The sequence below is a fragment of the Solanum lycopersicum genome, chromosome 2 (assembly GCF_036512215.1).
Source record: "Solanum lycopersicum chromosome 2, SLM_r2.1".
In the NCBI taxonomy this organism is placed as follows: Eukaryota; Viridiplantae; Streptophyta; class Magnoliopsida; order Solanales; family Solanaceae; genus Solanum; species Solanum lycopersicum.
The window spans coordinates 53,318,291-53,330,749 of record NC_090801.1 but is presented as its reverse complement, the minus strand read 5'-3'; the positions used below and the strand labels follow the sequence as shown (position 1 = coordinate 53,330,749).

Sequence of the window (12,459 nt, the reverse complement as noted above, 5' to 3'; positions counted from 1 at the left end):
TGGGAAATTCTGGGCCCCAGACCCAGTATTTAATCCATATGAGACAAAAAAAAGCTACAAACTATACATCAAAATTCACAAATAGCCACTTTTCAACTCATGTAATTGAAAATGTGATGTAGTTTTAAATTTCACATTGTGAAACTCGAAACATTACGGTGGAATCTGAAACTCCATTACATCGACTATCCAAGACATACCGTGGTCAGTGCGTTATGACGATATACGATATAAGAGAGGGATAGAGAAATTCTTGAATAATGTTGAGGGAAAGATCTGTTTATGATATAGTTCAATAAAGTGTCGTTTCATTTCCTTATTTTTTTTATAATTCATCCACTTCTAAACTGATTCTAAGTACTGCGTGACATCATCTTCAACCAACCTTCACCATACATTGAATATGACCACTAAATTGCTTATACACTAAAGAGTTGCTTATATACGTTTCTTAAATGGAGTTTAACCTGTTGTCTCTACAACTGATGCTAAGCAGCTAATGGCTGGTTACATGAAAAAACGAAAAAATCAAATATCAAAATTGTTCTGCTTGACGAAAGTCAAGTTGAAATTGAAAGAAGAAAAGATTGTTGAAAAGAAAAGAAAGTTGTGAAAATTATAGTTGTATTCGGATAGTCATAGTTTTCTTGAAAAAGTTCAGAATAGCTCATATCTGGTGACCTACTCACTAGAATAACAGAAGTGCTGTTAAAGCTAAATCACACTTTCAACAGAATTGACAAGGGGTGTCAAATGAGCAGGTAGGGACGAATCAGATCGGTCATATTTTTATAGGCTAATTTTGCCACAGATTCTTTTTTTTTAAAAAATGTTTCTATTCAACTTGCCTTGCCTTCTATGACATGTAATTACTTTGGGTAAATACCGTGGTTTTCAGCTGAAACACATTAAAACTCTAAATTGCCAAGGCACGATCCAAATTGCATGTATGAAGGTGATATGCATATATGCTTGAGTGTGTAATGTGAATAAAAGAATAACAGTTTGTTGAACGTCAATAGCCCTAAAATATTACAACATATGACCTTACAACTATTAATAGCACTAACACTTTGCAAAGAAATACAACTCCTGGCAAAATGGTGGGATGGTGTATACAAGACTTGCTCTCTTCAATCTGTTTGATCTATAATCTGACAACTGAAACTGCACCAAAAAATGAGATTTGAAGAAACTTATAATGCTCACGACGAGAGGTTGCTTCGCCCAAGATGAGAGATCCTAGTTGATGTTATTAAAGGTGCTTCCTCATCCACCATTGGATCTGAAGAGTCATTCTTTGTACTGTTTCCCCCAAGATCAGCATTGTCATCTGGCAAGTACAGATGAGATGACTTCTTTTCCATCTTAAGCTCCTGTAAAAGGTTTAAGTACAGGTAAGACATACTTGTAATTCCAAGGAAAATCATATGAAAGTCGAACTCTCACGATTAACAAATACAACAGTGTTGTCAAAGGAGAAAAACTCTAAGAAGCAGTCGAGGTCTATTGGGACTTCAAGCACAATCAAGGTGTGGGCTTTAGTAAGAAAAGGTCCAATGAAGGGGAAAAAAGAAGAAATATATATGTAGTTCAAGAAAAAGGTGACAAATGCATTTATAATGTTCTCCTTAACTAATACACTTAGTTACCAATTTTATTTGTTGTTCAGTATTCCTTCGAGATAGAACTCATGGGAACGACTTAGTGCATGGCCTACACTGAAACACAGCTTAAGTGACACAATGTCTTATCCGAGCTTTAGGGCTTAAGCCAGCTTTAAATATCCTTTAACACTGAAAGACAGTCAATTAAACAGTCAGGTGACCTCCTTTTCTAATAATGTTGGTGTCCAGGCCAAGACACAAAAATGTACCGTCAAATATTCAATAGTGCACCTCGACTGTTTCACCAGGAACTAGGTACATACTACCTCCCACTACTACGTATACTGGGACTCTGTGTACCAACACTGAGGCAGGTCGGAATGAAATCACCTAGTGTTTTTCTTCGCTGAAACTTGAACTCATATCGCACATGGCTTTCACCAACTTCATTGACTCTATGCTACATCCTAGGATGCATGTGACGTAATCAGATACATTTCTTTTCCGTTTCTTTGATTTCAAATATGACGAGCACGGTAAACAATTGGGTTAGAAAATCCACCCTTGACCCACACAAAACATGAATCGATAAGACCTAAATACAATAGAGGAAGCCAATAATAATCTTGACCTCAATCAGGAAGGGGGAAAAAGTGGGAGATGCAAAAGATATACAGAAAAGCTTATCCATATCTGGCATTAGCGATTATAAGCATCCGTCACATATGAAATAGTTATAATGCAGCTTTTCTCTTGTAAACACATTAGGATTTTAACTGTTTTTTATTTCAGTTTTGCTGCTTGAGACAAGAAACATCAACTCCCTAAGAAACAAAAGAAGCATGCACATATGCTTATGTTCCTTTGGAAAATCAGAAAACACACCAGGAATGGGAAAAAAATGAAATATAAAAACTGAAAACGAAGCCATAGTCTGAAAGTCAGAACAAAATCTGACCTTAGCTGTTCGATCTAACATAGTATCTACAGGAAGCTGGGATGCTCGTACGTCCTTGACCTTCAAGTAGTTATACATCACGACACCACATAATGCTATACAAAACAAAATTTCATCAATATGGTGCATGTAAGCAGAAAGTTCCCATAAATAAGGAAAAATAAGCTTACCTATGGCATAGCCTGTAATGTTAAGAGTGGTAATCGTTGACTCTGGAAAAATTAAGGTTGAAAGGGCAATTAATATCCAATCTTTCAAGACACCAGCCACTCGAATGGTTACAGCACCAGTTCTACCAATCACTAAGAAAATTGAGAAATTCAAAGCAAGTGCACAAAGTGCATTTGAAAAGAAAATCCAAAAATTGAATTGTATCTGCGTGACTTCCATTTCAGGCTTCTCCAGAAGATACCATGGAATAAAAAGAAAGACGAAACTGCATAATAAAACATAAAATGATGAGTGCCTCAAGAAACAGCACAATATTCACTTGCATGAGACTCTAGACAACTTCAGACAGACATTTAACATACAGGAAATTACTCACTCATTGCGAAAACATAAAATGTTTGCCTTTGAAACCAGTAGTTTATAGAAACTACCTCACTTTGGAAGAAAATGTAAGCAAATATGTATAACATCCATTGCATATCACAGCATACAGATAATCCTTCTATCTCTATGTATAGAGGAAGCCATTCACATAACAGTTACCAAAATTATCACAATCAAAGTAGCAAGTAGCTATCCAACTAGTCAACATCCACAACACTTTTTTGACTTCATAAATGCCAAGATATACTTCTGCTGTTATACATGGCATGTAGGAAAGATTTATACACATGAGAACATACTAACAGAAACTTAATTGTAATATCTCTTGTTTCTTAAAAGTATATTATCCAAGTTATGGTATAATAAATATAACCCTACTGTTGCAAGCCTATCCGTCACAAAGCATGGAGTTCTAAAGTGAATAAAGCAATGTGAAACTATATCCTTTTAGAAATAATGCAAGAAAATATTATATTGTCTTTTTTTTTCAAGTCCTTTAAGTACAATCCGATGTAAATAATAGGAAAAATGTGGAATAACAAAAAAGTTACGAGGCAGAGTGCCATAGTCAGCCCAGAAGCAGCACACACATGCTGTTGGAACAAGAGGATCGGTTGAAGTTTTAACATTGTCGTTGTTTGTAAACACATGATATATCTACTTAGGCAAGACAGCAGAAAACGACAGTACATAATAAAATCCATCAATTTGCTATGCCAAGTTTTCAACCAACCATGACACAAGACCTTTCAACTTTGTTTTCAATTGTTTATGCAGATCCTAACAAATGAATGATCTGGTCCAATGCCAAAGTTCATTGTCTGTTATATCTGATTCTACTGCACAACTAAAATAAAAAAATAAGTCTATAAAATTGTCCTTCCTCTAACAGCTTTAACATTTAGATAATGTGATTCACATTTCAATAGACTTTACGGCAGTAGGATGATATGAATGTATCAGCAGTTACTGTAGTCAGGAGCAATCAAGAAGTTACTCCAACCCATTAAAAGATACCAATCTCAGGAAGGTACTATTCCCTGCTATCCTTTTCCCTCTGATTCCAACACAGGGGCGGCTTGGAATCATTTACATCCAAGTTCTCGTTCATCATATAGACTGGAACAAAAAACATGCTTGACCAAATGTAAACAGATAAGTCAACCTTAGAAGATTGAAGAATACCTGCATGGAGCTATGTAATATAAACTGGTGATAGGATTGAGTGTTAATCCTTTTTTCTGGAGAAGAACTTGAGTTAACACCAGCCTAAGAGCCTCAGCAAATATCCCAGTCACCTGGTAAACTGTGCCCACTACGTTGAAGTGAATTTCCCCATAGGAGGATATTACAACACCAACACTGACCAAAAACATGTTCAAGAATACATCGCATCTTAGTTTGTCAGTTCCACAAATAACAGCCATGACAAATGTGGCCACCGGCACTGTGATTTCAATACAGAGAAAGCTTCAGCCATTCAGTAGATTCCCGAGCACAGGAATTTGTAACTAGAAAAGAATACTGTATATGACATACTCAGAGCTTTGAGCATCTGGATGAAGGCCACTGAAATGAACAAATATGCGGTGTTGCCAAACCTGTGAGCACAAAATATGCACCTTTCAGCATAAATTTATTTTAACCTCATAGCCTCAACTCATTCACAAATCACTCCTTAAGGAATAGTACACAATAATATAGCGCACATCAAAGAAGAGAGTACCCTCTTTGTTATAAGACGACCCCCATATGGGCTTGTAGGGTCAGCAGAGGTTAGTAGAAAATTTTCGCCGTGGTGTGATGCAGGTACAATGCAGGAAAGGGAGCATGCATATTACCCATCCAATAGTCATCTCTTAAAAAGTAATGACCTACAGATGGAGGTGTCCACCATTTTTATCATCATCCCGATTTCTTGCCTAGGTTTCCTTTCATCTTTACTTTAGTACAGAAATAAGAAGTGGCAAAGAAAGGATCACGAGAAGCTAAATGATCCACCCACCACATAAACAAGTAGAAAGGTGTAGGATAACTCTGAAGTCTGAAATAAACTATTACTATTCACATTTACCTGAAATATGAAATGCCTACATTTTTTAACACGGTTTTAAAAATGAGCTACAAGGATACCAAAAAAAGGACTTTTGCGTCATCAGCAAAAGAGAATTAAACAATAACAAGTGTGAGTAGATTGATTCCATCTATATTGTAACAATTGATCAGATACGGGCCTTTTCTATTTATAACTGTAAATTATTATTAATGAAAGCATCCAGGAGATAGCCAGTACAGAGAGAAAGTCTCATTTATTTCTAGGTACTCATCTCAGCAGGTAAAGCAGTTTAGCAATTTCAAGCCAAAGATTCAAAATCTCATTGTTCTTAATGTTGAACATTTCTGCTAGTATGTGCATGTTGTTCTTGTTTTGTGGGGAAAACTTGAAATGTGAGCTCAAGCAATGTCCAAAGTTTAGGAGACATCAAAATTAGGTTTGATCAGACAATGAGAGAAACTGATCATCCATGTACAGGATGGAACTGCAGATACGAAAGCTTTCATAATTACGGAAAATCTTCAATTAGTTCAGATTAGTGACCTCCGTTCCACCTGACTTGAGCAACCCAGAGTGAAATAGTGACGTATCTACATATGGAATATCAATAGTCAAAAGTGTCAAACTTTATGACATAACATTATTAGTAGCACAGTATATTAAGCTGTAGCTGAATATGAAGAAAAATATAATAGAGTATGTCTAATAGGAATCTCTCCAATTTTCAAACGAATAAATACCAACAAGTCACAAGTGATCATGAAAGACAGAACCCGTAAGAAAAGCCAACAAGAATTTTAGCTCCTCAAAGTAGAGAGCTCACCAAAGACTTGCAGCAAAGAAAGCACTGATTGGAATAACGCACGTTGCATATCTGAAAATTCGGTAATAAATGGATATATGAGAACAATGATAAGTTTCAAAGTAAAAGCAGTTAACGTATGCAATTCTCACATTTCAAGAGTCATCTTGACAGGTGACACCACCTGCAAAAGATAATCATGAATTAAAAGGAGCAACTAGATGAAACTTAATACGAGAATCAAAGCACTAAGATCAGAGATGAAAGATTAATTTGCCAATTCAGATAATGTAAAAGAATGAAGCAAAATCAGAAGCTAAAGACGACCATACACCAATAATCCTTTTATTACACAAACAGAGACTTAACAAATTCTCCATGGAAGTTCATTTGCATGGCCTCAAGCATCTCTCCAAGGCCAAAGAGCAGTGCAAAAAGAGAATAAATTATCAACAGCACAGTAGTTTCCTCAAATAAAGATTGAATTCATCAACAATGTTAAAGATCCTGATGAAGAGTGACTAGGGATGAACCTCAAAATAGAACAATAAGTGCTCAGATGAATCTAACATAGTAAAAATCTGTCCAAGAATTTTCCTTTCAAATTAGCATACCACATTAGACCCTAATTCCATGAGTTGCTTAGCTTTTGTTTGGCTAAAAATTATTCGTGTAATATTTATATAGGATCACGGAACTGCCGAGTCAGAGAAAAACAATTGCCAGGCTTCTCGTCTAGATCCCTAAAATCAATTCAATGGAAATAGTTTAACTTATCAAAGTATTGTAGCAATCTGCTTATAATAATTATGAATGTTTTAGTCGGAAAAGACACTAGGCAAGACACTTCTATTCTCGCAGGGAAACACAAATGCATTAACGAGAGAGACGGAAATGCTTAACCTTTATCTTCTACTCCCTACAGTCTTTTTTCTTTGAGATTTAAGGTATTAGCACACTCATTAAGAAAACTATTTAATAGCATTAATCATAAGGGGTATTTGACTAAATTACCTTTATCTTTGAGTAATTAATGACTGCATGCCTTATTTGAGTAGTAAGTGCCCAATTGGAAGAATAATAATTAATGTCTTGTTGGTTTTCCGAACAAATATTTTGGACCAAATTCTTTTACGTGAAGTGAAAGATAAAGGACCAAAAGGAGTATCTGATAATTAATCAAGAAATTAGAAGTCATTCAGCAGTTAAAGAAGAAGCCAAAAGTATTTTGTGTGTATTTGGGGGGTGGGGTGGGAGACTTTTGTCCTGCTATGACTAAAGTTTGATTAGACAAGATGATGTTATCAGGATGCTGAATGATCATGGTGTATTAATAGATACAATAATATGAATGAAATAACATCAGAACAAAATAATTATGTGACAAGATCTGAAGAAAATCCTGGACCTTTTAAGTTTTAAGTTTTAATACATGGATCATATCAATTGTGTATATAATATGCTAACCTACTGAAAGCAACCTGGTAGAAACACAACTTATACCTAGCAATCTCAAATAGCAAGCATTTCGACAACAATGTCAACAATAATTGAGTAGCAAGAAGTCATCATCCAGAAGAGCAAATATGACTAAGAGTAAGAGAAAAATGTCAATGTATTTCAGTAATTCTCAACTACCATACCTTGAAGACACGGACAAGAAAGAAAGCCACTAAGCCTGAAAAGCCCATATGTATCATGGTAAGTGTAATTGGGAGTGGGAAATTGAAATATTTTGGTGAAAGCACCCACTGCAAAAACATAATATAAATGGCAGAAGAAAATTATTAGATTGTATTGATGATATTTAAAAGTAAAAGAATTACAACTAAGTCAGAGATAAAATATATCCAAAGGAAACTTCTCCCGTAGCTTACAATGCAACATATACAGACTGGTAAAAAAAGAAAAGAAAAAAACAAACACCCAGCAAGACCTGTGCCAGCTGTGGTGGTGGAGTAAAAGGCCAGATACATAAAAGTCAATCTTTGGGATGTGTTTGAACAAATGAAGTTTGTAAGTCAAGCCCTGCTGTGTGCTCACTCCTATAATTCATGCTATTGGAAAAGCCAAGACACTAGTCTGCTTGTGCAGCAAGGACGCAGAGGAGTGAGGAAGTGCAAATTTGAAAACATGTGCCCCTTATTCGACAGGAACAATATAGCCTCATAGTATATGCATTACAAACAAACACTGCAAAATAGTTGAACAAGAATTTTCTACCTTCTACTGCCAAATGAGACCAATTCTGAATCAACTATGTGCAGTGTCCACATCATTGGTTTTCATATTGCCCTATTTATTATTCATTTCTTTTTTATTATTAAAATTCCTCGTGTAAGAGCTTGCTCATACTGACATCAGTCTCAGATTATATCCCGAATGAAAAACATTGGGTCCTCCCTCATAAAGAATTAATCTTCCCTTCAGGGTGTTTGTTTAGTTGAATGGGAAGTAATGAAACTTGTGTCTTTCTCCATTCAGTTAGGAATGGCTATGACAGTTGATTTTGGACCAGCAGCAAATAGTTGCATCATGCATGTTTTACTATCCTCCTTTTGGCTTCCTAAGAATGTAAGTGACCCTGGCCCCTCTAAGTTTCCTTGGAAGCACATGGCAATAAATGGTAGCAGCTTGTCACTTTGGTTCTTCTCAGAAATCGCTTAAACCACAATTTTAATATAATTGTGGTTTTCACTTCCCTTTATTTTATTTTATTTCCTTCTTTCATTTCTGAGGTTGCTTAAATGCATTTAAGCTATAGACATTTACATATCTAACTGACAAAGAACACAATCCATGAATCCAATGAAGTCGAAGGCAATCATGAAATACTTGGAAAAAGACACATACCTTGTTATACAAAATAACTCCTGATGAAAGCACGATATAGACAAGGAGATAAACGTAAGTCAATAAAAGCTCTTTGCTGATCATCATTGTAAGTCACTTGGTGATTCAAATGGCTCCACCTCCCTATATTACAATGTAAGTCTCTCAAATCCAAAAATCAATAAACTCGGATCCAGGAGATCTGTGCAGTTACGAGGTGAAAATTTAGCTCAACGTCTGTATTCATTCCTTAACAATGATTGTAATGCACCAGCCTTGTTTCTGCTTATGCCGTTATAGAAACATGGACTGATAAAGTCTGGAGATATGTGTGTCAAATGTCAAATTACTAATATCAGAATGAGTCTTCATTTTCTAACGACAAAACAACCTGATAAATCAAAGCAAGCACTAAACAAGTAAACCTAGATTATATGAACTTCAAAATAAAATGAATGTAACGACGAAATTATAAATTTTAATGGCATGGAATTCCATGAAAAGGTAAAAAGCTTGCCGCAACACACTATGAAACATCCTTTAATGGCCAATTTAGAAATATCTACTTGCAGTCATCCAATGCATGCACAAGATGACACAGATTACAAAATACAACTTGGCAATCTATCAGATGCAAATAATAAGAGTATCCTGCTGAGCCAGGGAACTCTATAAGACTATCTGGAAATAGCTAATATTTATGGACATACACAGACTCAATTTGCCAATCAACCCCTCTAGACTGCAGTTAACGTAATGCTCACCAAAAGAACTTGCTATGAAACATTTTAAAAAAACTCACATTCCGCAAATTTTCTTTCATCTTATTGTAGAACAGACAGAATACAACAAACTTCTAACTGGTAATATCGACTTATCGAGTAACAAAGTAAGCAATAAAATAGCACTCCTAATCCTTCAACGACCAGATTTTCTTAATGTTGAATCAATTCAGGAAACAACGCAATATAAGCGAACTCAAAAAAGTGCAAGCAGTGGCAACAAAAGTGAATACTAATAATAATTAAAAAAACAAAAACAATAGAAGAACATATGAATATCCGGAAAACTAAAACGAAGCCGAGTAAGCATATGATATGAGCTAGCAAAACCAGCTACTACTGCTACTAATAACAATAATAATACAGATAAAACAACAAAAAAGTAGTGATAGCATCTCTAGCGGAAAAGGAGAAAATATACACATAAATTTATCCTCACACCAATATACACCTATACGTTCAGGTAAAGGAGAACGAAAATGTAGACCGAGAACAGGTACCAGGAGAAAGAGCTCGGAATTCGTGAGAAGGAGATCTATTTCCGGCGAGATGCCGACGGTTCGATCTGATTTTGTTGATTTAATTCTGTCGATTGGTTAGCCCTATGAACACGATTACGAGTTCACAGTGAGTGTGTGACCTTGATAAGGAAGAGGAATCAGGATTAACAAGAGCTGCAAGTAACGACGAAAGGGTCCTACTAATTAATTACTCTCTCATTACGTACCTACACATAACACATGTTATTTAAAAACTGTCTCATTTTGTACTATAACTTACTTTCCTCGGTTTAAAAAAATTTAATATTATCATTCTAAATTAAAATTATATTAAATATATAAAAATATTATTTAATTTTATAATTTTAAACATGTTTACACGAAAAATTAAAGTTAAAAATTTTAAAATAAAGAAAGTAATTTGAATTAAGTGATAGATATTCATATAGATTAAAATTATTTTATAAAAGATAAAATAGATATTTTGAAATTAGATTATATACTTAATATATTTAGAGAAATAAACCCTTTTAAATATGTATATACATTTTTTATTTTATTTTAAATAATAATAAAATTAGATTATGTACTTAATATATTTAGAGAAATAAACCCTTTTAAATATGTATATACATTTTTTATTTTATTTTAAATAATAATAACAAATGCCTTTCTAAATTATGACATATTTTTAGCAATGAAAATGTTAAGTAATGATGTTTGTACGGTAATGAAAATTGGCCATGAAATTCGTACGTCTCTTTTCTCTTCGTCTTTTTTTATTTTAAAAAAATGAATTTACTTTTAGACCATTTATTTTTATCTATTTACTATCCCATTATCTTTCTATTCATTGTTAGGAAGACATTCCCAACTATAAATAGTGGTTGTCTTCTTTTAGTTTACACAAAAGAAAAAAGATATTTTTTGAGTTACATTTTGTGATTATTAGACTGTTATATTCTGAACGAAACAAGTCAAGAGAACTACTGTTGGACGGGTGAAAAATGTAATGAACTTGAATCTTCTTAAAGAGAACAAGATATTTATGCTCAGCCGAAAGAGATTTTTATCTCTTCATTTCATTGCAATTGTAATTGTGTAATTCTGTTATTTTATAATCTTCTACAAATAAACTTAAAATAATCTAAAATATTTAACACCATACCTAACACATGAATAAAACAACTAGATATAAGATATTTTAACAAGTCTTCAAAATTTATCAACAAATGAAAAATATATTATAAATCAAAAAATAACTTAGAAACCTTTGAAAAGCTAACCCCCAAAATTTAGTTAACGCGTAAATATTATAATTCTTACAAGAAGAACAAAAAAATAAAATCAAAGAGGGATAACACATATATTAAAACATAATTATCAAACTTAACAAGATAAATAAATTCTAACTCTGGCAAATAAACTTAGAAAACCTTAAAGCTAGCGGCTGATAGCAAATCCTAACACTTAAAGAAAATAACTTATATTATTTAGCAAGAAATGAAAATTTTTAGTGAAAAAATAACATAGAAATCCTTAAAAAGTTAAACTCCAAACGGCCAAACCCTAATTAACACATTAATGTTTAAAAATCTTACAAGAGATCAGAAATAAAACTACACATAATCAAATATAGATAATTAAAAAAATGACATATTTTACAATATTTAAACGAGTTATGATGATGATATTAGCCCGATAATATTCACTCACACGTAACTATTTTTTCCCTCTCACATGTTGAGGAACAAGCAAAATTTATCTTTAAAGAAGGTCAACTTAGTTTAGAGGTTTGAGAATGATTATTTTTTTAAAAAAAGACACAGAAAAAAGGTCAACTTAGTTTAGAGGTTTGAGAATGATTATTCTTAAAAAAAAAGACATAAGGGATCAATATATACATAGAATATAAACTGTCATTTACTTCTAATTAATTAAGGTTAAATGAAATAAGTATTGCATAGAAAAAATAAGTCAAATCATTGGAAAATGACTTTAATATAACATTGACAATAAGAACTTTAGTTAGTACAACAACAAAAAGGAAAAATGAAATAACAACGATACAAAAGCTAATGTCTTTTTGGGCGATAACCATTGAATTTATTCGGTACAACAATAAAAAAAAATCAAATAACATCACTAATAATACTGCAGAATCTATTTTCCATCAATAAATATATGGTTTAGAGAGTTTACTACATAACCTCCATCAGCGTGTTCGACAAATTCAGTTGCATTTAGTATATCACCATGACAAAAACAAACTATCTTCACTTCATCTTTCTTCTTGTACGTGTATAATAACCCTTCAGTCTTCTTTCCGTTCTCTCCCTCACCTCTTGTGAAATCAATAATCATATG

At 33.5% G+C, this 12,459-nt stretch overlaps 1 protein-coding gene across 3 annotated transcripts; it reads right to left on the bottom strand.

Annotated features, from left to right (window-relative positions):
* Window positions 1–941: 941 nt before the first annotated feature.
* Window positions 942–10,337, bottom strand: LOC101250185 (probable sugar phosphate/phosphate translocator At3g17430). 3 transcript variants are annotated; one of them, XM_004233339.5, is made up of 10 exons: window positions 10,093–10,337; window positions 8,832–9,129; window positions 7,622–7,729; window positions 6,131–6,162; window positions 6,000–6,050; window positions 4,660–4,721; window positions 4,306–4,567; window positions 2,736–3,001; window positions 2,566–2,660; window positions 942–1,376 (listed from the first exon to the last, which is right to left on the bottom strand). In XM_004233339.5, exons 2-10 carry the CDS (start codon window positions 8,916–8,918, stop codon window positions 1,206–1,208), a joined length of 1,134 nt encoding a protein of 377 aa, XP_004233387.1. In that variant the 5' UTR covers window positions 8,919–9,129; window positions 10,093–10,337; the 3' UTR covers window positions 942–1,205. The 3 variants fall into 3 exon arrangements, with proteins under 3 accessions (XP_004233387.1, XP_010317130.1, XP_019067756.1); XM_010318828.4 differs by having other exon boundaries at window positions 8,832–8,954; window positions 10,093–10,321; XM_019212211.3 differs by having other exon boundaries at window positions 8,832–9,201; window positions 10,093–10,313.
* Window positions 10,338–12,459: the final 2,122 nt, after the last annotated feature.

Excerpts from the sequence above, each read along its gene's own strand:
- LOC101250185 (XM_004233339.5), bottom strand. The coding sequence starts at position 8,918 with ATGATGATCAGCAAAGAGCTTTTATTGACTTACGTTTATCTCCTTGTC. Across the intron at positions 3,002-4,305 it reads TATTACATAGCTCCATGCAG|TTTCGTCTTTCTTTTTATTC; the intron begins GTATTCTTCAAT and ends TTTATTATGCAG. Across the intron at positions 1,377-2,565 it reads TGTTAGATCGAACAGCTAAG|GAGCTTAAGATGGAAAAGAA; the intron begins GTCAGATTTTGT and ends AACCTTTTACAG.